Source organism: Elephas maximus, chromosome 13 (genome assembly GCF_024166365.1).
Source record: "Elephas maximus indicus isolate mEleMax1 chromosome 13, mEleMax1 primary haplotype, whole genome shotgun sequence".
NCBI classification, from domain to species: domain Eukaryota; kingdom Metazoa; phylum Chordata; class Mammalia; order Proboscidea; family Elephantidae; genus Elephas; species Elephas maximus.
In genome coordinates, this window is record NC_064831.1 from 36,265,153 (window position 1) to 36,290,628 (window position 25,476).

General features: G+C 40.1%; 1 protein-coding gene across 1 annotated transcript in view; it reads left to right on the plus strand.

Moving 5' to 3' along the window:
- Positions 1-25,476, plus strand: part of NR3C2 (nuclear receptor subfamily 3 group C member 2) — a 347,998-nt gene that overhangs the window by 261,649 nt on the left and 60,873 nt on the right. The window contains exons 5-6 of the mRNA XM_049906172.1: positions 22,952-23,302; positions 25,117-25,261. Coding sequence (XP_049762129.1) covers positions 22,952-23,302; positions 25,117-25,261 — 496 coding nt within the window. The remainder of the gene's footprint in view (positions 1-22,951; positions 23,303-25,116; positions 25,262-25,476) is intronic.

Consider the following 25,476-nt stretch of genomic DNA (forward strand, 5'->3'; position numbering starts at 1 on the left):
CTGCTTCATTATTTTGAGAAGAAGACCTGTAAATAACAGTATAAAGGCAGTTGCTGATTTAGGTCCTAAAAATAAAAAACTCTGAAATTCAATTTTTTTATGCTCTTCCTTCAGTATTTCCTGTGGTATGTGTTTTGAGAAAATAATAATGTGAAATATTTTAAATAATGATGAAAATAGGCAGTAATTCTGTTGCTATATAATTACTTTTTATAATAAGATTAATTTGTATAGGAGGGGATCATAACATTCAAAAGGGTGTCTCTGATGGATGCATTCATTCAGTGAATGAATGAATGCTTCTAGTATACCAGGTGTTCTACTCAGTGATGCAAGGGTAGCAGTGACCAGACAAGCCCTGGCTTTGCTTTCAGTGAGCTTATCTTTAAGAATGAAGACATTTATGATGTTATTGTTGTTGGTTGCTGTTGCGTCAGCTCTGACTTGACAGAATGAAACATTGCCCAGTCCTGTACCGTCTTCATGCTCGTTGATAATGCTGGAGTCCATTTTTCCAACTGTTGTGTCAGTCCATCTCATCAAAGATTTCCCTTGTTTCATTGGCTCCCTACTTTACCAAAAATGATGATCTTTTATTATTATTACTATTATTATCGGCTACCGAGATGCACTGATAATTTAGCAGCAGGGTAGTTGAAAAGCACTCTTAGTCCAAATCTCTAGAGTTCTTTGCCTTTGTTTTAGCCTGGTATCAGCAATGTCTCGACTTTTATCTCTTGGGACAACAAGGTGGCGTCTCGGGATGGCTCATGTGACTCTGCCCCTTGGTATTTTGGTGGATTGATCCCACTTGTTCCCTTTGTGCTTTGATGCCATCAGTGGGGTCTGTGGCATCTCCTGATGCTTGTGTAGGGTGCTGTTTGGAAAGGAGCAGCCCTGCATCTCCTTCTAAACTGTGTATCACCTCCTGTCCAACTTCAGCACAAGTCCTTCACTGAATTCAGATTGTGAAAATCAGCCCTCCACATTCTTGCTAAACAATTAAATGCACATTTACTCTAAAGATTTCCGGGCCCTTATGGAGTTTTTATTTTATTTTTGTTTTTATTTTATGTCCTTTCTCATGTGAGGACCACTGAGGCAACTCTGGATGGTTTCCTGGGAACACGTGGCATGTTTGTCTCTCTTGTAACAGATTCTAGGAAATGGCTGTGACATAAAGGGCACCCATTTTCCAACAGCCAACCTTCCGTCATCTCCCTTTCATTCTTGAAAAATAAGAGAATAAATGAAAGAAATTTAATATTCATTACTTAGAAGTATTTGCACAATGTTACTAATGTCACTTTTTAAATCCCATAGGATACACTTTTCCATTCTGTATATATTTAGATTTTAGATAAATTAAGTCAATTTGAGTCAGATTAGAAATTTTAAGGCAAATTCAACAGATGATATGAAGGAGTGATGGGAAGCCCAGGAGGACTGTGTGACTTGATGCTCTTGGACAGTTGTTCTCAGTTCCCACCGAAGCCTCTGTAACATCCGTGTTTTAAACACACTCGCCCGTGCCCTGGCCCCGGAGATTCTCACTCCGTAAATCCAGATGGGGCATGGCATCTCACCTTTGGAAAACTCTATATGTTGTCCATCAGACGCTGGAGCTGAGAACTGCTGTTCCAAAGGTTGCTGTAACATGGGCAGCAATTATATTAGGGTAAGAAGTCTCTTTAGTTTAGTTTATTTTTTTTTTTTAGCTTTTAGTTTTATTCCCTGGGTGACACAAACAGTTAAGCACTTGGCTACTAACCAAAGGGTTGGCAATTTGAATGCATCCCAAGGCACCTCAGAAGACAGGCCTGGCGGTCTGCTTCCAAAAGTTCATAGTCATTGAAAATCCCAGGGAGCACAGTTCTCCTCAAACACGTGGTGTTTCCATGAGTTGTAATCAACTCTATAACAACTGCTTTAGTTTTTCTTGTTTTATTTTCTCTCTATTTAATGTTATTTTTGTTTTATTATTTTAAAATAGCACTAAATAGAAAATAAAGCTGAGGACCTTGAGTCCAAATTCCTGTTGCCTTCTTTCTTATGCTTGTAATCACTGGGGTTTAGAGTACAATGTCTGTGTACGTGGTATCTTCCAAACGCTCAAGCTGGTTTATTCCCCTGTATACATTTTGTTCTTTAGAGGAAATAACCCTTGGCCCACTTCTCTATCCTTGCTCAATAGAGATGGTTTGGGTCATATCATTATATGTTTTCAGATATTATCTGAAATAATATGACACTACTGTTTTTTTTGTTTTTTTTACTGTTGGTTCACTAGTGTTTTATGGGTGAAGTAAAGTTCTTTTCTGGCTTTTATATGTTATATTACATAAGTGATTTATTAAAATACCCTGAAGTTGAAAATAGATTTAAAACAAAGGGAAGACTTAAAGGGGTTTGGCTTTATTTATTTATTCGAAGGCTTACTAACTATCCCTTCCCCCAAAAGTCTTTCCTGTCCAGTAGGTCAGTTTTTTGCAAAATATTTGACTTATTTTCTTTTTTAATTAAAAAAAAAAAAAAATGGAAGTTTCCTCTTAGGTTATTTGAAATTGAAACTAAATAGGGTGCTATGACTGAACATAAAGCATTGACCACAATACTAGTTTGTTTTTCAAAGTACACACACATACACACACCCCTCTTCTCTCCCTGACCCCATTCTGGCCCCTGAAAAGTTCTGGCCACTGCTAGGAATTACCCTGTGTGACTGGTTATCCTCCCACCTGCCCCATTGCACCCTCCACACCATCCACAACTTCTCCCACCAACAACTCCTCCCAGGTCAGACTGTAGGGCTCTGCTAAATTAGCTTTGCTGGTTGGAATGATAGGGTCATCCTTTTTAGCCATGACAGTGGCCTCTCATTTACACCAGAGACATAGGAAGGCCAAGAGGAAGGCACCTATATTCCTATGTGTATTAGTTTCCTATTGCTGCTTTAACAAATTTCCACAAGCTTAGTGGCTTAAAAGACATGCATTTTTTATCTGACATTTCCAGAGGTCAGGAGTCCAAAATGGGCCTCCCTGGGCTAAAATCAAGGCTTCAACAGGGCTGTGTTCCTTTGTGGAGGCACTAGAAGAAAATCCATTTCCTTGCCTTTTCCCGCTTCTAGAGGTTGCCAGCATCCATTGGTTCACACCCCCTTCCATATTTACTGGCAGCAATCGCATCACTCCTACCTCTGCTTCCCACATTACATGTCCTTGTTTGACTGACTTTCTTTCCTGCACCTTCTGCTTATAAGCATCCTTGTTGGGCCCACTCAGATAAGCCAAGATATTAAAATCCTTAACCTGCAGAGTCTCTTTTGCCATGTAAGGTAACATATTTACAGGTTCTGAGGATTAGGAGGTGAACTTCTTTGGGGGAACATTACTCTGCTACTACATTACCTTTGTCCATTAAAACGTGTGGCCTCTTTGATTTCTGGATGCCACCCTGATTCTGGCCCTCTGTGTCAAGCACAGTTCTACTCTGCACACGTGGGTCATCATGAGTCGGAATCGACTTGACGGCAACTGACAACAACAACGTGCTCGCCCACTTCATTTTCCTTTCTCCACATTCCCTGACACGACCCTTCCTTTGCATGAGACGGCTCTGCTTTCTTGCTTACAGCCTTCTGGTTGTGCTTTGATCCACGCAGTTCTTAAATGGCCGACAGTTTCCTTCCTGATGCTAGTAAGTGTTACCCGTTTCAGACCTATCTCAAAAGCCTATTACCTCCACATTAAGTGCGTCCCTCATAGATGGGTCTTTTTAGACCCTTTTAGACAATTTAAAAATGTTATATGTGTATATAATTTAGTAAGGCTTTTTCTGTAAAGCTTTTTGTGAGTTTCTTAGATGGATTAGTTGACTAGTACCTCCTCTATGCTTCCAAAGCCTATATTATGGCTCTCATCACATCATAATTGTTTGTGTATAGGTATTTCTTACCAAATAGTCTTTGAACTTCTCAGGGACGGGATTATCCTTTTGTTTTCATATCTAGGCTACCTAGCACGAGTAGATGCTTCATAAATAAATGCTTATTGAATAAAAGAATGAATGAACGTGCAGTTAAACCTTGTTAGAACACAACTGAACTGAAGTTAGCAAAAAAAAAAACCTCTACCTACACAGTTAGTAAAGACACAAAAGACTATTTTAAAATCAGGCCCATAACATAGATTACAAGAATGGTATTTTAAGAAAATTCTGGTTTATTTCCCATTTCTATAGAAAGGTACAGTTTCACAAAACATGATTAATCTTGATCATAATATTGATTTTCATGGTATAATTTGGCAACTTCTTAAGTGATAATATGTGCAGAAAAGGTTTTCCTTTTCTCTCATTTCTTGATGAGGGATTAAAAGTGATGTTTGAGCTTCTTGATTACGCTTATTTAACTACACGTTTTATCACTAGCATGGGAGAATGGGATATTGGAATAGCTGTTGCTTCTGTTAAGGCAGGAATTCCCCCTGATCTCGTGGTTTGTAGTGAAACCTAAAATTCAAGGTCAAGGGAAATTAGGTTTAATTGACCTAGAGTAAAGGGCCTGGAAGTACAAGTGCCCAAAATAAATGGGGGAAAAAAAGCAAGGGTAAGAAGTAATGAAAAGAAAAGCAAACCAGTGGACCAAAATGAAGACGAGTAGGCTAAGATGAAGATTCAGTTGAGATTAGGGGAGTAAACCCCCAAAATTGTTAATTAGATCAGTAGAATCTGTGGTTTCCTTAATAGCTGTGACCTAAGGTCAAAGCAGCAGGTGTGTACAGATTTTAGGCAGAGAAGAGCCCATCCTCCCAGAAATTCACCCAAACTGACAGAAACATTCAGCCCGTTCTGGGGGGCAAGTTGCACAGACCAGAAATAAGCGGTGCTGTGTTTGTGACCATATACACAAGGACAGTCTTCCATCCCCACTTGTGGGAAACAGAGAAGCTTGTAGGCTTAGAAAGGAGAATGTAATCAGGGAAGATGTAGGGAGCGTGCCAAGCTAGCTGAACAGTTTGAAACTCTACTCGTGATTGAACTAACTTTGTACAGGTTATACCTGAAAATTCTTCCATATTGTAGTCATGTTTAATTGTGTATTTAAATGGGCTGGGTACAGGCCTACCATACACAGGATAGGGAAAGAAGTGGAACTTGGAAGATGAGAAATAGGCTGTAAACCTAAGGGTGTGGTTGGCCAGGTGGTGTCAGCAGGAAGTTGACTGTGGTGAGCAGTGCCAGCAACACAGCTGAAGGGAGGTTATGTGTGGGGGCTCTGTTTCATCACAGGAACAAATATTCTTTTTAATGGGTGGTTAGTAATGAACCATTGTATAAAGCCTAGCTTGAATTTTGATGTGAGAATGAATGTTGAACTCCGCCAGTCATTACTCATTTTTTTTATGAGTGTAATAAAGTGCAGGATACGCACTTGTCAGACAGTATGGACACCCTTTAGGTGTGGTGGGGCTGTGTCTTGTGAATTGTAAACCTGGTGTTGTGTTTACATTAAACTGCGAGTATTTCTCCAGTGTGCTATGTGTTGCTTGTAAATTCTGTTTGTAGTTTAAAAGTGTGGCATTGTTTATAAGATTTGGGTTTCTAGGAAACTGAATGTAAGTTTTCAGTGTATGAATTTGTTGTTGTCGATGGCCTTCGAGTCAGTTCTGTACCATCCCCACAATTGGTGTGCTCAAGTCCATTATGTGGCCACTGTGTGTGTTGAGCGCCTCCAGCATAAGGGGCTAGTATTCCAGCAGTATTTTGGACAATATCCTGTCTTGATTCATAGGGTTTTCATTGGCTAATTTTCAGAAGCAGATCTCCAGGCCTTTCTTCCTAGTCTGTCTTAACCTGGAAGCTCCACTGAAACCTATCCACAATGGGTGACCCTACTGGTGTTTGAAATACTGGTGGCATAGCTTCCAGCATCATAGCAACACACAAGCCACCACAGTAGAACAAACGGACAGACAGATGGGTGGTGGAATACATGAGTAGGTTCTAATTTTTTACAACACTAAGTTTTGCATTGAATTCACCTATCTATAAAGCATGGGGGTGGGTGGGTGGGAACTTCAGTGCTGTGTCTAAAGGGAGTAGCTAGCATTCAGCTGCAGCCATTTGTTTGTTGCCATGGGCAAACCTAGGTAGGTATTGTCAGATATTAAGATTTTTTTTTCAGGGAGGGGGGAGATACCTCAAATACAATTTTTTGTGTGTGAAATATGCCATAGTTGGAAAAATGCAGCATTTTTTATTATGCTTAGCTCACTTTCCAGTTTATGACTTTTGCTATGAAGGAAAGGAGCCCTGGTGGTATAGTGATTAAGCGCGCGGCTGCTAACAGAAAGATTGGCAGTTTGAACCCAACAGCCGCTCTGCAGGAGAAGATGGGGCAGTCTGCTTCCATAAAGATTTACAGCCTTAGAAACCTTATGGGGCCGTTCTACCCTGTCCTGTAGGGTTGCTATGAGTTGGAATTGAATTGATGGCATGGGATTTGGTTTTTGGCTATAAAGGAAACTAATTCTGGGAGCATAATTAATTAGCATGTCTCTTATTTCAGCAAATTAAATTCTCATTTGATTTTTTTTTTTTTTATAGTCAGGTGATTTAATTATTTTTCCACCTGATCTTGTTTTTAACAACTTCCTTCATGTAGACCAGTGGTTCTCAACCGGGGCAGCTCCTCTTCTCCCCAGGAGATACTTGGCAAAGTCTGGAGACATTTTTCTGTTGTGGCAACTGGGGGGAAAAGGGTGCTACTGGCATCTAGTGGGTAAAGGCCAGGGACGCTGCTAAAAAAGTGTGGACTCTAACAGCTGAGGATACTGAGAATGATGCATGGGGATGATTTCTTCTCCAAACTAATGCCTGCGAAGTGTTAGGAAAGACCACTTCCACAGAAAGGTTCATTTATGCCCTGTACTTGTCCATGAAAGCAACAGGGTAAGGGTCATAGTGGTAGCTGCATAGGACTTGTCCCTCCAGATGCTACCTGGGACTTAGGTACTGCCTTAAAGCAGCTTCAGTTCACGTTCTAACGTTCGTTTTGTTATAGAGTATTGAATTAAATTCACGGGGCTTTGATGGTCAGGCCCACAGCAGTTATTCAATGTATTCTTGAAGTTTACGATTCAAGTGATACATAATATTTATAGGGTCACTTACTGGTTAAGAGCTTGGCTATTAACCAAAAGGTTGACAGTTTGAATCAACCAGCCACTCCTTGGAAACCCTATGAGGCAGTTCTCCTCTGTCCTGTAGGGTCGCTATGAGTTGGAATTGACTCAATGGCAACAGGTTTTTTATTAAGGCATATCCTTTTTTTTATCCTGTAATTTTTTTTTTTTTAGTTTGTCATTACCAAAACATAAAAGTCCTTCTACACAGATAAGACAACTCACAATCATACGAACACTGTCATTCTACTAAATTGTTTGCTACCAGGAGTCATGGATAATTTGTTTTATTCAACCTTGATCACTTCTCATGATAATCCTGAAGAAACATTTTTTGAAAAAGCTGGAATTCCATTTGGATAGTTTTGAGTTTATACCAAATTAAATATTAAACTGATTGTTAGATGGCTTAGGAAGAGGCCTTTAGTCTCCCTCTCATAATTTTCATCAAACACCTTCCAGTAAAGGAAGTAACGATAAATAAATATCTTGTTGTGCAAACGTCTCTTCACACATTTCTCTAGGCCCCTCCTGTATTGAAATTCAGATGCTGACCCAGCTAACAGGGCAGTGAACTAGAAATGAGGAGACCGAGTACATGTACCACCTCAACCAGCTGGAATCTTGGCCAAGCCAATGCATCTTTGTGGAACTTCATTTATGTGATTTAAAATGAGGAGATTAGACTGTGGCTCTTTTGTGAATTCCCTTCTGATTCCAGAAAGTTATGATTCCCCATTAGGGTGTTCACAGTTTGGGTGTGAAAACCTTAAGCTGATTACAGTAATTTTGGGCAGGAGACGATCACAGATCTCTGCATCCCCACCCCTTCCACAAGTTTGGGTCAGGGTCAAAGGCAAGGGCATTTCCTGTCATTCCACCTACAAACAAGCAACCTGAGATGTTGGGTCCTAATGGCACTAATTGGTCCCTAATGGGGATGCAGACTGCCTCTTATCATGGATTGTCTCTTGAAATGTGGTTCTTCTATGAAGCCAAAGAGGTGAACATCTTTTTCTTTTTGCCTTCTCCCATTTCATATCTCTTTAGATTCTCTCCAGGTTAGAAGCACCAGTCAGCGAAGCCACCAGCAGACCACCTGGCTGCAGGCAGCCAGGCCCTTCTACTACCCCATTTGCTGCTGCTTGTTATCACACGGAGGCTGGGTTGAGCCTTGGCTGGGGTTGTTTTCTGGGTAGGCTAACCTAGCTCACTGGACTGTACGTGGGGTTTGGAGTAAAACCAATATCCTCTCCGTTTGTTGCATCGTGGTGGCTTGTGTGTTGCTGTGGTGCTGGAATGAATGCCACTGGTGGACAGGTTTCAGTGGAGCTCCCAGACTAAGAAAGACTAAGAATAAAGACCTGGCAATCTACATCTGAAAATTAGGCAACGAAAATCCTATGGATCACAGCAAAATATTGTCCAAAATGGTTTTGGAAGATGAGCCCCATAGGTTGAAAACAAAGGGCACTCAAAATACACAGTGACTGCAACTTTATCATACAAAGGACTGTGAAGATGGCACAGGACTGGCAATGTTTCATTCTGTTATACATGTAGTCATCACATTAAGAAAATCTGGCCACTTATAGAGGGTCAGCAAAGCATTCATTTGTTCTTTCTTTGCCTTGGTTCATTAAACATTTTTTTAATGCCTACTGTGTGCCATGCAATAAAATGCTTAGACAGGTTCTAACATGATAGTCCAGAAACTGAACAAAGAGTGTAGATTACAACATTGTATTGGCCATGGTCACATGCCCTTTCTTCTCTATGTTTGTTATCTGTGAAGGCACAATATTTGAATATGAAAGAATTTCTTGTCCTAAATGGGAGTCCAAAAAAAAATCAGGAAAATATACGAATTCTCTAGGCATTTGTCATCCCTATTCAATTGTGGGACTTAAAAATTGTATTTTACACGGCATGTGACTCAGAACCACACAGTCTGTTTGAAAACCATAGCATGAAATTGGCTTCAACCCAAGGGAGCAATAAAGAACTGGTTCCTTCTAGTCAGTAGCTCTGCTCTAGGGTGACAGCCATGGGCCCTCCTGCGACACCAAGCGGGCTCCTTCTAACCCCAGCAAAACCGGCAGTGAAATGAACCCATCAAAGGCGCCCTCCGTTCTTCAGAGGATATATATAAAAAAGGCGCCCTCCGTTCTTCAGAGGACATATATGAGTGTTAAATCGTAACATGCCAATAAAGTCGACTTTGTTTTAAATAAAGGGATACCTACCTTTGAGAAATATACGCAGAATACTCGCTGGAAGATAGCAAGTCGTTGAGAGAAGAAACAATTAATTGCATTTGTTTAATCTTATCGTTGCAAATGTGATGCTACTTTAAAAAGTCCTATCTCAGTGATTTAAATGTGAATTGTGGCCCCAAAGAAAAACTTTTAGAAATGGCCCAGCTGTCCTTCCTGAACTAAAATAAACATCTCCAGTAGACCTCCTCAGGGCAGCTTGCCTCCCGGCTTTGAGGAAGAAGGACTAACTTGTTTCCATGTAAGTCTATGGTTCAGTCTCATCTAGAAAAGAAAAATACAGAGTATGAGGAGTAACTGAAAATAGAAGTTATTTAATACTAAACTTCTCTAAAAAGTGTTTTGGTTTTTTTTTCTTTTTTTTCTTAAGTTAGAGTGATATTAAGAACTTTCTTAAATTCTCTTTTGGATTTTTTTTCATTTTTGGTATTAGCTAAATGATACAAATGTGATTACTTTTGAAACTGAGATGGACATCATGTTTTTTTAAAGACGCTTTTGTTCACCCTGCTGTGCTGAATTAGGTTTTGAGAGAGTCCCCAAAGCTCTGGAATTTACACTGTGGCAGAATACCAAATGAAAAACTAGCAGTTAGAATTATAAACAGAGCTGGGCAGGTAGGCTTGTGTGTTTGTCCGTGTCCTGGCACGGCTCTGCTCACCGCCCGGCCGTTAATTAAGACGGTCCTTCCTCAGCAGTGACTGGGTACCTGCCAACACGAGACATCATCAAAAGTGCCTCAGGATGTTTCAATACCAACTCTGTGTGCAAAGAAAAGCTGGAATGAAAAATGAAAAAATGAGAAGCCAATGCAAGAGAAATCACTTATTCAATAAAAGCCATTTGGTTTGGCTAAGCTTTATCCGGGAGTTTCCAGACCAATGGCAGCCTGGATCCTGAAGAGATCCTCAGCCTAGAAAAATAATACATTTTTTTTTCTAGTACATACATCATTGGCTACTATTAATTGTTAATTTAGACTCATTCTGATAATGTCAGTGGAATAAAACACGAAGTAATATTTATTTAAAATCCATAAATGCTATAAACATTGTCATTTGTTTTCTCATTCCTCAGGCCTATTTAATTTTTTTTTTCAAAATTGAATAGAGTCCTGTTAACTCATTTACATGTACTTATGATAATCATATTTTTTATATTAATGTTAATATCTAACATGAAGATTTTTATAATCTCCTTGGTTTCTTTGTTTAACATTTGTGCAAGGTTCTTACTAATGGAATAATTTTTTGCCCCATTGCCATTGAGTCGATTCAGACTCGTAGGGACCCTATAGGACAGAGTAGAACTGCCCCACAGGGCCTCCAAGGAGCACCTGGTAGATTCAAACTGCCAGCCTTTTGGTATTTTAACCACTACGTCACCAGGGTTTCCTGTAACAGAATAATAGTACTTCAGAAATACAGAATATTTTTTATGTTATCCCAATCGTGAAAAATGTTTTTTGTATTAATTTGCGGATTATTTTCTGTTCCATTATTTGGCTCTTAATAATGTTAATCATTTGGTTATAACTTCAACACGGGTAATCTCAACTAAAGCGTAGTTTAGTTTCCATTTAAATAATGTAAAACAGTACTTATGACATGTTTAAGGTAATTTTGTCTGAAATATGCAGTTAAGTGTGAATCTTTGAAAAAAATTAAAACTATAGTGATATAGCTATAAGTAATTATTTTATAGAAAATATTGAACTAACATAGATGAAATATTTTTGAAGAAAATTGATAAAATTGGAGATGAAACTTCTCTTAGTCGGTATATTTTCCATTCTTTATTCAGTTTCTATTTCTTATATTAACCCAAAACCCAAAATGATTCTGACTCATAGTGACCCTATAGACACAAATAATATTAATAAAAAATTCTGTGAAATTGAATTTAGGGAACTTCCTTAGTTGCCTTAGAATTCTCAGGACATTTCCAAGATGTTAGATCACAGCATGTAATCACAAGGGACCAACACATGTAAACCATTGTGATAAGTGGGCAGCAAATGCTTAAAGAAAGAAGCAGAATAATCGAAGTATACCTTACAAGTAGTATGCAAACAACTTTTTAAACGTATTTTTTATTTTATTATATTTTTGCCTAAAGTTTACACAGCCAGTTAGGTTCCCATTTAATAATTGTTATACATTGTTCAGCGACATTGCTTACATTTTTCACAATGTGTCAGCATTCTCATTATTTCCATTCTGGTTGTTCTGTTTCCATTAATCTAGCCTCTGCCGGGCCTTGCCTTCTTATCTTGGTTTTAGGGTGAATATAGACTGTTTGGTCTCATATAAATGATTATTTAAAGGAACATAGTATTCATGGGTGATATTGTTCATTTAATGAGCCAGTCCATTATTTGGCTGAAAGGTAACCTCCAGGAGTGTCTTTAGTTCCAAGTTTAAAGAGTATCTCAGGGCGATAGTCTTGGGGGTTCCTTTAGTCTCTACTGGTCTAGTAAGTATGGCCTGCTTTAGGCATTTGAGGTGTGTTCTACATTTTTCCATGTTTCTGTCTGGGACAATCTATTATGCTCCTAGTCAGAATAGTCTCCAAACAACTTTTTATAAATTATATTGTAAATGTTCTTTGAGAGCTTTATTTAAGACATCTTCTGCTGAATATTTTGTGTAAGGAAAAAATGCCATTTTCTAGAGTTAACAACCCTTTAATGTATCTGTTTTGTAAACTGTTATTTTTATTTATCCCATCTGCTTAAGGTAGATCCTGCTTGAGTCGACCTGCCAGTGTAAGGAGGTACCCATGGGGCCCTTCCTAAAGGGTTTTTTTCTAGCCCGTGTGCGTTCTAGCATCTGACTGGTTCTTATCAGCCTGAGCCTATTGAGACTCCTGCTAGAAATTAGGAAAGCACAGGAAGTTAAGCTGGGGGCTGTTGTCCATTTCCAGGTCACTGCCTTTTGCCTTTTTCTCGTACCTTGTTCACCCCTGCAACCTTGTTGGAACAGTAATGTTTCTTCATAAAACATTCTTAATGAGACTATTTACCTTGCATACCCAATGATATCGTGCTCCATGCAATAAATTTTCTGCTCAAACATATGCCAAGAAGTCAGCCCTTGCAGCTGTTAAAGAATTAACTTTTCAACTGAGGGAGGGGCCTTTTGCTGGGTGGCCACAGCTATCTAGTTTTCTTATTTTAAGAGTATTGTAAAACTAGGTGGAGGCTTTCCTTTTTGCTTATTTGTTTTTTTTCTGTTACAAACACACCCAAACCAGTCTTGAGCATAGTTATTCCCAAAGAATAAGAATCTACAAAACAAGTAAAAAAATCTCTTTTCTAAGGATTGCTAATTTGGTTTCTTAAATATATTTGTCCAAAGAACTCAATTATCAGTTGCTATGGAGCTTAGGAACTTTATTTTTAATCAGAAGTAACAAATTCTTCCCTCAGTAAATTCTGTTGTTTATAAAGAAACAAAAGTGACTGGTTTGATGTCTGTCTCCTTTGATTTCTCCTCCCATCAGAATTAAGGTGTCATAACAGGGAGCAGAAGAAGCAAAAAGCTTGGATTATCTGCAACAGCAACAAGAAAACAAACCAGTTGCCATGAGGTCAATTCTGAGTCATGTCGACCCCATGTGTTGCAGAGTAGAACTGTGCTCCCTAGGGTTTTTAAACCAGTGACCTTCCGGAAGCATCCCCATGCCTTTCTTCCAAGGCACCTTTGGGTGGGTTTGAACCACCATCCTTTGGTTAGCAGTCGAGTGCTTAACTGTTTGTACCATCCAGGAATGACCAGTTGCTGTCAAGCCGATTTCAACTCATGGTGACCCCATGTGTGTCAGAGTAGAACTGTGATCCATAGTTTTCAATGGCTGATGCTTTAGAAGTAGATCAGCAGACCTTTCTTTCAAACTTGGACCTTCACCTTTTCAGTTTGCAGCCGAGGACATTAACGATTAATGTAGAAACTAATATTTGTGTGCTAGGGGATAGGATGAAGAAGGGAGCTGGATGTTCTCCCAAGCATGCATTCCAAGAAGATCACAGTATTTGCACTTTGAGCGTATTTTGGAAAAATATTTCTAAGATTCTGTCTTACCACACTTAAAAGTATAAAGGATTTATTTCTGTTTTCCAGACTGCAGCGCAGTGGATAGCTTTTATATGGTCTTTCTCGCCGTGGTCTTGTAACTCCCACCAATTACTGGGTGGGGCTATGCAAAAATTAGGTGCTTGTGACACACCAAAGGGATCAGCTAGATTGCTAATAATGCAAATAAGGTACATGGCACCTTTGTCGGGGTGGGACCATGCAAATAAGGTATATGGAACCTAACGAGGGGATTGATCAGTTTTGCCAGTTGGCTTAAAAGAGAGCCAGTTCCAGAGCAGAGGAGACCTGACCTTCACCAAGAAGAAGAGAGCACCCATTGGATCCAGGGTCCCTGTGCTGAGAACCTCCTAGACCCAGGAAACAGAGAGAGAGAAAGGGAGAGCTGTAACCCCGGAGACAGCACAGGATGGTGAAAAGCAGCAGCAGAGAAATGGCGGCAGCAGAACCAGGAGACTGGCAGGAGATAGCGCTCTGGGCTTTGCAGCCCACAGAGCAAGAAAACTGAGCACTTTGGGCAGGAGGCTTGCTGGCGGAGTGGGGTGCCTCCAGGCACTTGTCGTTGGAGCTGAGTGCCTCAGACCAAGTCTCACTGGCAGAACGGGGTGGGCACTTATTGGCAGAGCTAAGGAGCTTTGTAACACAGGGCAGAGGCGGGGCTGAGGGCCAGAGAGAGGCCTGTCTTTGAGCACGGCGGAGGAGAGGCTGTCCTGATTAAAGAACTGAATAGTAACCTGAGTTGTAACCTGTTACTTCTCTAATAAACCCCATAACTGTTAGTACAGCCTGTGAGTTCTGTGTGGCCATTGCAATGAATTATCGAACCCAGCAGAGAAGTAGAGAGTGCCGTGGGAGGGAGGTCGGAAGGTTGGTGTCAGGACCCATAAAAAGTTTGGAGAGAGGAGATTTGTCTGACCTCTGCCTCCTAGGAATCAGCCTTGGGCTGTTGACCTTGATTCGCCTTCCCCCTTGTGAACTTAGAGGAGGTCAGATGGCCCCGCCACATTGTCATTTTCACACAGACAGATTAGAACCAGGATGCAAGCCTGGAATGTATGTTGGAAGGTTTTTACTTCCATCACGGTGCCTCCTGACCTTGATAGCTCATTTAATCATATTCTTCTACCTGAGGGCAGAACTGTGCTCAGGCAAGCAGGGTACCTGCCTACCTATTACTTTAAAGTTTTTGGAAAAGAAAATCACATGTTCTGGCTCGTAAGGCATTCCAGGCTATCTCCGTAACACATTCCAGAACCTTGGAGGACGTTCCCCTAATGCCTGATGTAAATCCCTCCTGCCCTTTCAGCCTTGTGTATCCTATCCAAACCTCAGTGGAAATAGATGCTCTCCTTATTTGGGTTTTAGGCTTTTGAAACATACTATTGGGTTTTCCATATGCCTCAACTCTACCCTAAATAAGTCAACCCAGTCTTTTTCTTTCTTCTCCATAAGCATTTTTCCCCTAGGGCTTTTGTGGGTGGAGGATTTGTCGTTTTGTTTTTCCCTTCTGATACTCTCCAAAGTATATATCAGGACAGCAATGTCGGTGCCCAAGTAGGAGTTTTGATACAGAATAAATCCTCTAGCTGCAGGACCCTGGCTGTGAGGAGCTGGCTACCTACCTTGCTACGTCACCACCCCTTGACATTCTTTATAACAGGTGCCAAAGGGAGCTTTAGAATTACAGTCCAGGCTCAACCCTCCGCCACTCAGGCCAGTGGGTGGCCTCTCTTCTAGTTCAAAACCAGGCAGGGTTTCAGCCGAAGAAAGTTCTGGAAGCTTTCTCCATCACCCAGCAAGGAGAGGCTAAACAAGAGATCATTTCTCTAATGCTCTTCCCCTGAGTGTTCTTGCTTGCCCCAATACAGTCCTCAGCCTGCCTTGCCTTTAATGCTCTGGCCCAATATGAACCCCCCCCCCCAACACGATATTCATATGTATACACATTCCTGAGTCTGGCATTAAAAGAAAAAGAAAAAAAAATGAAAAAAATGTAATAAATATTAAAAACCAAACCCATTGCCATCGAGTTGATTCCAACTCGTAGCCACCCTACAGGACAGAGTAGAATTGCCCTATAGTGTTTCCAAGGCTGTAATCTTTATGGAAGCAGACTGCTGCATCTTTCTTACATGGTGCTTGCTGGTGGGTTCAAGCCAGCCTTTTAGTTGGCAGCTGAGTGCTTAACCACAGCACCACCAGGGCTGCTTATTAAGTATTATAGGAGAAAAAAGAATATAATTATAGAAAACATAAATGCCATAAAAATAATTATGTTTATAATCTGTCTAGCACCAGAAGTACCTCACAGGCTGTGTCTCTTTCTGATTCCCTGTCTGTCTCCAGCGGGGAGGGTATCATTATTTCTTTATGGAGGTGTCGTCTTCCAGAAGTTTGGTATCTCTGTAGAGTCAGAGGACCCTCTTCCGTCTCCCATGAGTCCTCTGCTCGATTCTGGCTTTTGGTCTAAGGGACTGTCTTCTCAGGCAGGTCATTGGGTGGATCCTCACACAGGAAAGTGGCTGGTCCACATGGACCCTCAGTATAATTTGAATTACGCCAAAAGCAAACGAGGACATGCTGGGAATTAACACGGCGGGTACAGGAAACTGTGAACCCTCATAGAGAGAAAGCTATTTCTCCCTACCATTGTCTTCCTCTCCAAATGTATTGTCAGTACCACTGACCCGAAATTTGCCATACCCTGCCTTATAAACCTAATTGATTATGTACTGATCCAACTTCTCCAAGATTATCATCTCTTTTGTGAGAGCCCAGATCTTGTTATTCAACATTGCATTGCACACAAAAACAAGGTACTGTCTATACAGTAGGCGGTTATTAGCTATTTGCTAAGTAATTGATATATGTAGCCTACAACAATAGCAATGAAATCTTTGTTGTTGCTGGATGCCGTCAAGTCAATTTTCAACAACTGACAGAGTAGAACCAGATTGAGGAAACCCTGGTGGCATAGTGGTTAAGTGCTATAGCTGCTAACCAAGAAGTCGGCCGTTGAAATCCACCAGGTGCTCCTTGGAAACTCTATGGGGCAGTTCTACTCTGTACTATAAAAATCAAACCAAACCCAGTGCCGTCGAGTTAATTCCGACTCATAGCGACCCTATAGGACAGAGTAGAACTGCCCCATAGAGTTTCCAAGGAGCGCCTGGCAGATTCAAACTGTTGACCCTTTGGTTAGCAGCCGTAGCACTTAACCACTACGCCACCAGGGTTTCCTCTGTACTATAGGGTCTCTATAAGTCAGAATCGACTCCACGGCAGTGGGTTTTCTTTTTTTTGGAATCTTTTAGCAAATCGCTAATTCTTTCTCCCAGGGAGCCAGGTTCAAACCTCCAACTTTTCATTTAGCATCTGAGTGCTTAGCTTTTGCACCACCAGGACTCCTTTATCTGTCTGTAAATGTAGGTGAAGATATCTATGGATATAGATATATACAGACATTAAAATTTAATACATGGAAGTCCACTAAATTCAGAATGTTTTTATCATGTTATCAGAGGTTGAGTTTAAGTGTACCTCAGCATATTTTCTATGCAAAAAGGATCGATAATGCCTATTGATTTATTAAGTTAATTGTATAATTGGAGAATATTTTAGAGATAGGTTAAAAACCACCCTGTGTTCAAGTTCCTTAGCCACTTTGAGGTATATTTATAAAAATTAAAATTTTTGATCCAGTTTCCATGGGACAACGATCAATTTTTAAGCTAATTTTTTATTCATGAAAGAAACTAGCCCCTGGGCCTTTACCCTAGTATAACGTGTACATTATTAGTGTACATGGTCTTGAGGACCATTTAGATGATCATTTTCCTATCAGTGCGAATTTGGGAGGTTTTACTGTGCCACCAATTCAACCTGTAGAAAGATGGCATTCACCTTCTTGGGTTTCATGACACAAAAATTCTTGGTTGTCCCCCTAACTTTTAAGTGTATTTCTCCTCTGGCGGTGAAAATGCAACCAGAAGTCATGCGAATAAAGAGGATGAGCAAAATGTGAAAACGAATCAGGCATACTCAGATGGTATCAATGTCTGAGGACGGAGAGAGATGGGCCCTGTTAAAGGTGACAGTGGGAGTGAGGTTGCAGTTATTGCCCAATGGGCTTAAGCCAGTAATTACATTTGGCCTGTGAAAATACATGTGTGTGTGTGTGTGTGTATGTCTATGTATGTATATACGTATATATGTAAAAATATAAATATAATCTCAGTGTATCCTTTCTTTAATATAATATATTCTTACTGCTAAGATCTGAAATTTCAAAACGTGGCATGAAGGAGTTCTAAAATGACAAAATTTTTACTTTAAGTTTTTCCAGTGAAATCTTGTGACTTTTAAAGTTCCATATAACAATCTTCTGTTTTATTCTACCCCAGAAAGAAAAAAGCTGTCCTGGTTACCCATTTTTAGGACCAAAGAATCATTAATTGAGCGCACTTGAGAAAGACAGTGATGAGCGTGCTGTGAGGACTCTGTTTGTCTCCTGTAGGACTGTGGGAGGCAGGAGTGACGTAATTCTCGCTCCCCCACCACACACCACACCAGTGGTTTATTGGAGGTTACATAGCAGGTCATATCAGCCTCAGGAGGTAGAGCAAACCAATAAGGAAACCCTGCCATGCCATATTTGAAGACCTTCACGAATCCTAAGATCCCAGTGGAAATTTTATGAAAAAATTTATACGGTGTTGTCAAGAGGCTCCCTGCTTGCTGTTTTGGATATCGGTCAGATAGAAGGCAGGGCCCTCCCATTTAGCAGCTCCTGGGGGAGCAATTCATGGAAAAGAAGAAATCTATAGAGTTCTGTCTCCTAGCACTGCCAGTAGGAAGTGACTGCCAAGATGCTGCTGGTAATTAAGGACTTGGCGCCTGAAGGCTGCCAATAAGCAAATATTATAACATCTAGGGAGAGGGAGTGAAACACCTCCAAGTGGAAGTGGGATTAGGAACCGTTTACAGTCACATTAATGCAACACACACATATGTGTGCATGCTTGCACACACATACACATACACACAGCTACTGTTGCTGGCAGTGGAGAAATGGACTGTGGCTCTAGCCAGCCTGGGAGCTTGAGACTCCAGGCCCAAAGACCCTTACTCCTTGTTAATTTAGCAGCGTGGTAACTAGTGCTAAGACCCTAAATTTACGTTCACTGATGGTTTGGTTAATAGGAACGTATTCATTAAGACTCTTTGGCCAAAAATGTTCCTGTGTAATTAGCAAACATCTTAATTACACCCTTGCATTTGAAGTCTATGCTATTCTTAAGTATAAAAATAATATAAATTAGATAAAGAGAAAAGAATTAGAAGTCTGCATAGCAAACAGGTTAAGACCATGGGCTCTGAGCCAGATGGCTGGATTCAAATCCTAGTGCTAGTATTTACTAGCCCTGCAACCTTGAAAGAGCACTTAATCTCTGTGTTTCAGTTTCTTTAAGTAACAATTCAGAAATTTTATCTTAAAATCTTAGAAGTTTACCTACATTTCCTACATGGAAGTGAATGTGATAGTTTACTAAAATTTATAAACGTTTTAAAAATCAACTAAATTTGTTAAACAAACATTTATTAAGGGCCCATAAACATCAGGGAAGCAAGATGATGTTATAGGAAGGAATGTTGTGTGTGCCGTTGAGTCGATTCCCACTAACAGCAACCCTATATGACAGAGTAATGGAGCCTTGGTGGAACAGTGGTTAAGAGTTCAGCTGCTAATCAAAAGGTCAGCAGTTGGTATCCACCAGCTGCTCTTTGGAAGCCTTATGGGGCAGTTTATACTATAGAGTCACTTTGAATTGGAGTCAACTTGATGGCAATGGGTTGTTTATTTATTTATTTTTTTAATGACATAACAGAACTGCTACCCCATAGGGTTTCCTGGGCAATAATGTTTCCAGGAGCAGGTTGCCCAGTCTTTTCTTCCACAGAGCAGCTGGTGGGTTTGAGCTGCCAGCATTTTCGTTAGTAGCCAAGCACTTAACCATTGTACCACCAGGGCTCCTTATAGGAAGGAGTACACGGGCTTTTTACCAACATTGAGGAGCTTAAAATCAGAACACAGCATGTATTAGAAGAGTATAAAATTTTCAGACATTTTGGAAAGGCTGCTTGGAGTGATGTCAGTGTGATTAATGACGTAATCAGAAACGCCATGCTTTTAGAAAAGATATTGAGTGAATATACTTGGATGAAGAATCTGTACACTAAGACGTGTATTACCTTGAGCTATTTAAATAAATATAGATTATTACTCAATTCCAAATGCCCTGCATGTATTCACAGAATCACAGCATGAAGCTAAATGTAACCGAAATGCTAAAAGTAATATTGATAATCTGCGCAGTAGGTTCTGCTACAGGCCACAGCCTTGGACATAAATGCTAGAGAAAATATTCAACATTCCTCTTCATGGCATTTCATAGCACTGACCTTAAATCAGCCATGAGAATAAACACAGCATTGTAGACCTCAGGCCTAAAACAAACATTAATTTTCTAATTAATTTTCAAGCAAATATCACTTTTAATAAAAACTTGAAAATATTACAGTTGACTGTTTCTAGTCAAATTATGGTTCTTCGTATCAGCTGTTGTCTTATAAAGGAAGAGAGCATTTCAATGAATTCAAATATTTTTGCTATTTACAAAATTAAAGGAAAGAATGAAAGTAACATTGAAATATCATTTCCGATGGTGGTAATGATTTTCAGTGTGTTTTCATTTGTCATATGCGTGTAGTCTTCTGTAAGGTAGGAGAGGGGAGCAGCATCATCCCAATTTATCAGGTGAATTAATTGAGGCTTAGCGTGAATTTGTATGGCACAGAAGCTGGCCCAGGTATCTAATTCCCGAAATGACCAATTCATGCTCTGAAGGGTTTTCTCAAACTCTCTGTGAGTTATCAGTTGACTACCATTTTGGATTATCTAGGTGTTTGGTTCCTTTCTTGTTCCCTGTTTGCCTAGTTTTTGAGGCACTTTGCTGATTATTTCTTTTTTTGTTTGTTCACTCATTCATTCATCAGAAGCATCATGATTACCTACTATACATGCAGCACTATCGGGCAGTACTTTGGCAGCAGCTTCTCTTTAGTACATAAGAATAGGATACACCTGACTTTTCTTTGAAACAATTCTGAAAATCAGATTTTTCTCCCTCCACCTTTTATTGAAGAAGAGCCTTCAAATAAATGAAATGATGGAAATTTTAAAATTGTTTTGCTGATTTTGAACTCTGTAAAGACAGGCATTAGGCTTTATGTATCTCTTGTGCCCAGTTCTAATACTTTAAAATGTGTAGAAGATATATGGTATCTTGCCTTTTATCTGAACTGGCAAAGTTTTCTTTGATAAGTATTGATGGTCATAATTGTAAATATGAATGGTTATTATTAAGATCAAGTTAATTGCTGTGGCATGGATCCAGGCTAAATTTGTATCCTTTGAGTTCCACCATATATGTTAAGGGGAAGCAGCAGGTGTCTGATTAAGAATTTTAAAGTAAATTGAAAGTCTTATAATTGCAAGGTAAGTTATTACCATAGCCCAAGTTCAAATTGGCACTGAGCTTTCTTTTCTACCTGTCCATTCATTTATTCATCCATCTTCTAATCATCCATCCGTCCATCCACCTCCCCCAAAGCCCCCATCCACCCCCCATTCTTTCATTTACCCATTATCTATTTTAAAAGCCCTTGAGAGAAATGTGGGAAGACAGCAACTGCTATTAAACTTAATAATATTTTAGATTTAATTAAGATGAGTACATTATTTATTGTCCAAAATGGGGCACTTTTGGGAGTGAGCAGAGTGATACTGGCCATCATGCTAGGAAAACAAACGTAAACCAGGGCTGTACTGGGTAAATCAGAACGTATGGTCATCCTGGTTGTAAATAACATGACTTCCTAAAAAAATCTAAAACAGAATTCCTATGTAGTATTTTGATATTTTTCAGGTCTAGACTATATAATACGTACATTGTTTAGTTTTATTAAAAAATAGAGCGGGACAGATTTCAGAAGAGAGAGAACGTATGTGTTGGTATAGCTTAGACCTGAAGCTTTTGTCCATGTAATTATTGATTATAGATTCACTACTTAACGCTCCAGTTTGGAATTAATTTCTTCTTTCTTATTGCAGTGGTTGCTTTGAGGTGGATTGCTCTCCCATTTATTCAGCCGGAATTTATGAATCACTGTCTCCAAGTATAGTATTTCCAAGGTCCCCAGGGGCCTGTAAACGAGAAGGGACACCCAGTCTTTGTGTTTCAGCAGCTCACGATGTACCTGGGAGTGTAGGGCTAGCTGCAGGTACATTAAATAGCATGCATAAGCAAGCAGTTACTCATGGACAGCACCGTGAAGAGTAAGTGGTAGATAAACACCAAAGAGGCACAGGTTAGGGGCCAGGGACACCTAATTACAGGGAACAGAGACACCACTAAGATAATAATCTCAATCTGGCCATCCTTGTTGACAACTCTTTGGTGGATGATAAAGCAAAAAACCAAACCCATTGCCATCGAGTCAATTCCGACTCATAGTGACCCTGTAGGACAGAGCAGAACTGCCCCATAGGGTTTCCAAGGAGCACCTGGTGGATTTGAACTGCCAACCTTTTGGTTAGCAGCCATAGCTCTTAACCATTACAGAGGTGGGAATTATTAGTTCATGTCATATTTAATTGTGACATACATAATTTATTAGCATATGAAGTAATTTGTCCTTTTTCTCGGAACTCTTCATCAGTATTTCGCATATACTGACCGTGCGATCTCGGACAGATTTTTTTAACCTCTCTGGTCTCAGTTTCCTCATTATAAAGTGAGGATCTGAATACTCACTATCATAAAAATTGGTAAATTGGTTAATTTACGTGAAGTCTTTTGAACAGTGCTTGGTATTAGTATATATTATGAAAATTTTAGCTATTATGATTTTTAGCATAGTACCTTATTTCTCTCTGCCCTACAATATAATTTTGTGATACATTCCTTATCTCCCCCACTTAGCTGAAAACTTGTTGAGGAAAGTATAAGGCTAGATCTTCCTGAGGATGACTTGGCTAGATTCCTGTGCAGCTTATAGAGTCTCAGACATGCAGAGAAGATTTGTAGCGTGAATTAAGGGAAGGAGGAATTTGCTCTCCCTCATCACAAATAATAAAAATGGGACCGTGTACGTTTTCTTTTAGAAAAAAATATTGAAAAGTCAATGCTCCTGTTGGTCTAAGAAGACCTGTTTAGAAGGAAAGTATGCTTTATCCAATCTAAGGCAATGTTTGATTGAAACTGAGCTCATGTATTCCAAACATAATTTTAATTTGCGCTTATTGTTTATAAATGTTTTATTCTTTTTACAGCTCGAAAGTCAAAGAAATTGGGCAAGTTAAAAGGGATTCATGAGGAGCAGCCACAGCAGCAGCAGGCGCTGCCGCCGCCCCCGCCACCCCAGAGTCCCGAGGAAGGGACGACATACATCGCTCCCATGAAAGAGCCCTCGGTCAACACTGCGCTGGTTCCTCAGCTTTCCACACTTTCTCGAGCACTTACGCCTACCCCTGCTATGATTCTTGAAAACATCGAGCCCGAGATTGTATATGCAGGCTATGACAGCTCAAAACCAGATACAGCCGAAAATCTGCTCTCCACTCTAAACCGCTTAGCCGGGAAACAGATGATTCAGGTCGTGAAGTGGGCAAAGGTACTTCCAGGTAGGATTGCCTCTCCTTTCATGGTCTGCATCCTGAACTAAACAACTCAGGGCAGTAGACTCCACCGTATCCAAAAGTACTATTGGAGATCGCTTTCCATTAAATCCTGATACCAAATTTTTAAACGGACACCAGCTTGATCAAGTATATAGGAAAAATCTGATTAACATGCTCATTTCTTCTGAGAATGTAAAGCGTTCTATTGTTATTATATAATGCATATATCTCTTATGTTGATGACTGAAATGGAAAATTTCATCCCAAGAATACTGGTAAGGTGAAAGACGTTCTATTTGTGAAAGCACCAGCTAAGCCTATTCACAGCAGCTCATACAAGCAGGGCTAATATAAGCAGCCTGATAAACCAAGGCTAGCAAGTAAGTTGTAAGAGAGCCACACCAACCAAACCCATTGCTGTCAAGTCAATTCCAACTCATAGGGACCCTATAGGGCAGAGTAGAACTGCCCCATAGGGTTTCCAAGGAGCAGCTGGTGGCTTCAAGCTGCCAGCCTCTTTGATTAGCAGCCAAGCTCCTAAGCATTTAAGATACCCTGTCAGAAAATATCGTCTCAGCTATTTTACACACCTAAAATTCCTACTTCAGTCATTTTTTTAGCCTGTAGGGCCTTTTTTTTTTTTTTTGGATAAATCCCCTATTAAATTACAGAAGGAGTCCCTGGGTGGTGCAAATGGTTAACATGCTCAGCTTCTAGCTGAAAGATTGAAGTTGCATGTCCACCCAGCAGTGCCTCAGAAGAAAAGCCTGGAGATCTGCTTCAGAAAATCAGCCATTGGAACTCTATGGAGCAGTGATCTAATCTGACACACATGGGGTTGTCATGAGTCAGAGTCAACTTGATAGCAGTTGGAACTGGAAATCTACAGAAACACAACTTAGAGTTGATCTTACATTATCCCATATAGTCATTAATCCAAAGCAGTTCCTTAGGTTTCCTATCATCAACCAGTAGCCATAAGAGAAAAAATTGGTGAAGGCTCCAATGGCTGATTGCTTGAAGAGGAGCCTACCCAGATGAAACTCTACAGCAAGAATAACATGATGCCAGTGGGAATATGAACCAAACCTGTTACCGTCAAGTCGTTTCTGACTCATAGTCACCCTATAGGACAAAGTAGTACTGCCCCATAGGGTTTTCAAGGAGCAATGGGTGGATTTGAACCGCCAACCTTTTGATTAGCAGCCAGCCTCTTAATCACTGTACCACCAGGGCTCTGCCACTGGGAATATAAGGGTAAGAAAAGGAACAAAAGAAGGGCTCAAAGCCCAAAAAGGAAGACTTTGGGAAGGGCGGGGGTCAGGTGTCGAGGACGCTTATTCTACTTCAGGATGTGACTGAAGTCTGCCATTACCCTGGACTGTGAGAAGCCAGGAGTAATATTTTTTAGCCACCACAAACTCATGAAAGTTAAAACCTTCCACCACTCTTGCAGATATGCAGGTGTTGACAGTTTTTAAATTACACTTTAGTGAAGCAAATTGTACAGGTTAATACAGATTTCTTTCAGCGTGACCAAGGATTTTAGACCATCACCCATGCTGGAACTCTCACTGAACATTCCAGTTTCAGTTTGCCCTGGCAGCTCAACCTCTTTGAGAATTTAGAGTGAATTTAAAATGAAACCTTGAATAGGCCAGGCCATGGGAGGGAGGTGGGGTGCCCTGTAAATGACTGTTGGATCCATTCGAGTCTGTTAGAGAAAGGTGGCTGTTTGGAGTTGACTTAAGTAGCTTATTCCTGGGATGTACTTAAATGCTAAGTGTATTTCTGTGATTAATTGTTCCGTTCTTCAGGATTTAAAAACTTGCCTCTTGAGGACCAAATTACCCTAATCCAGTACTCTTGGATGTGTCTGTCATCATTTGCCTTGAGCTGGAGATCGTACAAACATACGAACAGCCAATATCTCTATTTTGCACCAGACCTAGTCTTTAATGAGTAAGTATCTATTAATTAAGTTTTCATAAAATAAACTGAAGTTATTCGTTATGCTTGTTTTTATGATTTCTAAACAGATGTACGTTTGTGAAAAAATCTACTCATACTGTCATTCTTTGAACAGTTAAAAAACATGGTTTGAGAAATCAAAAATTGGTTTTTCCAAAAATTTTTATGCACACTATAAGTATATGTAAACTGTGTGTGTGTGTGTG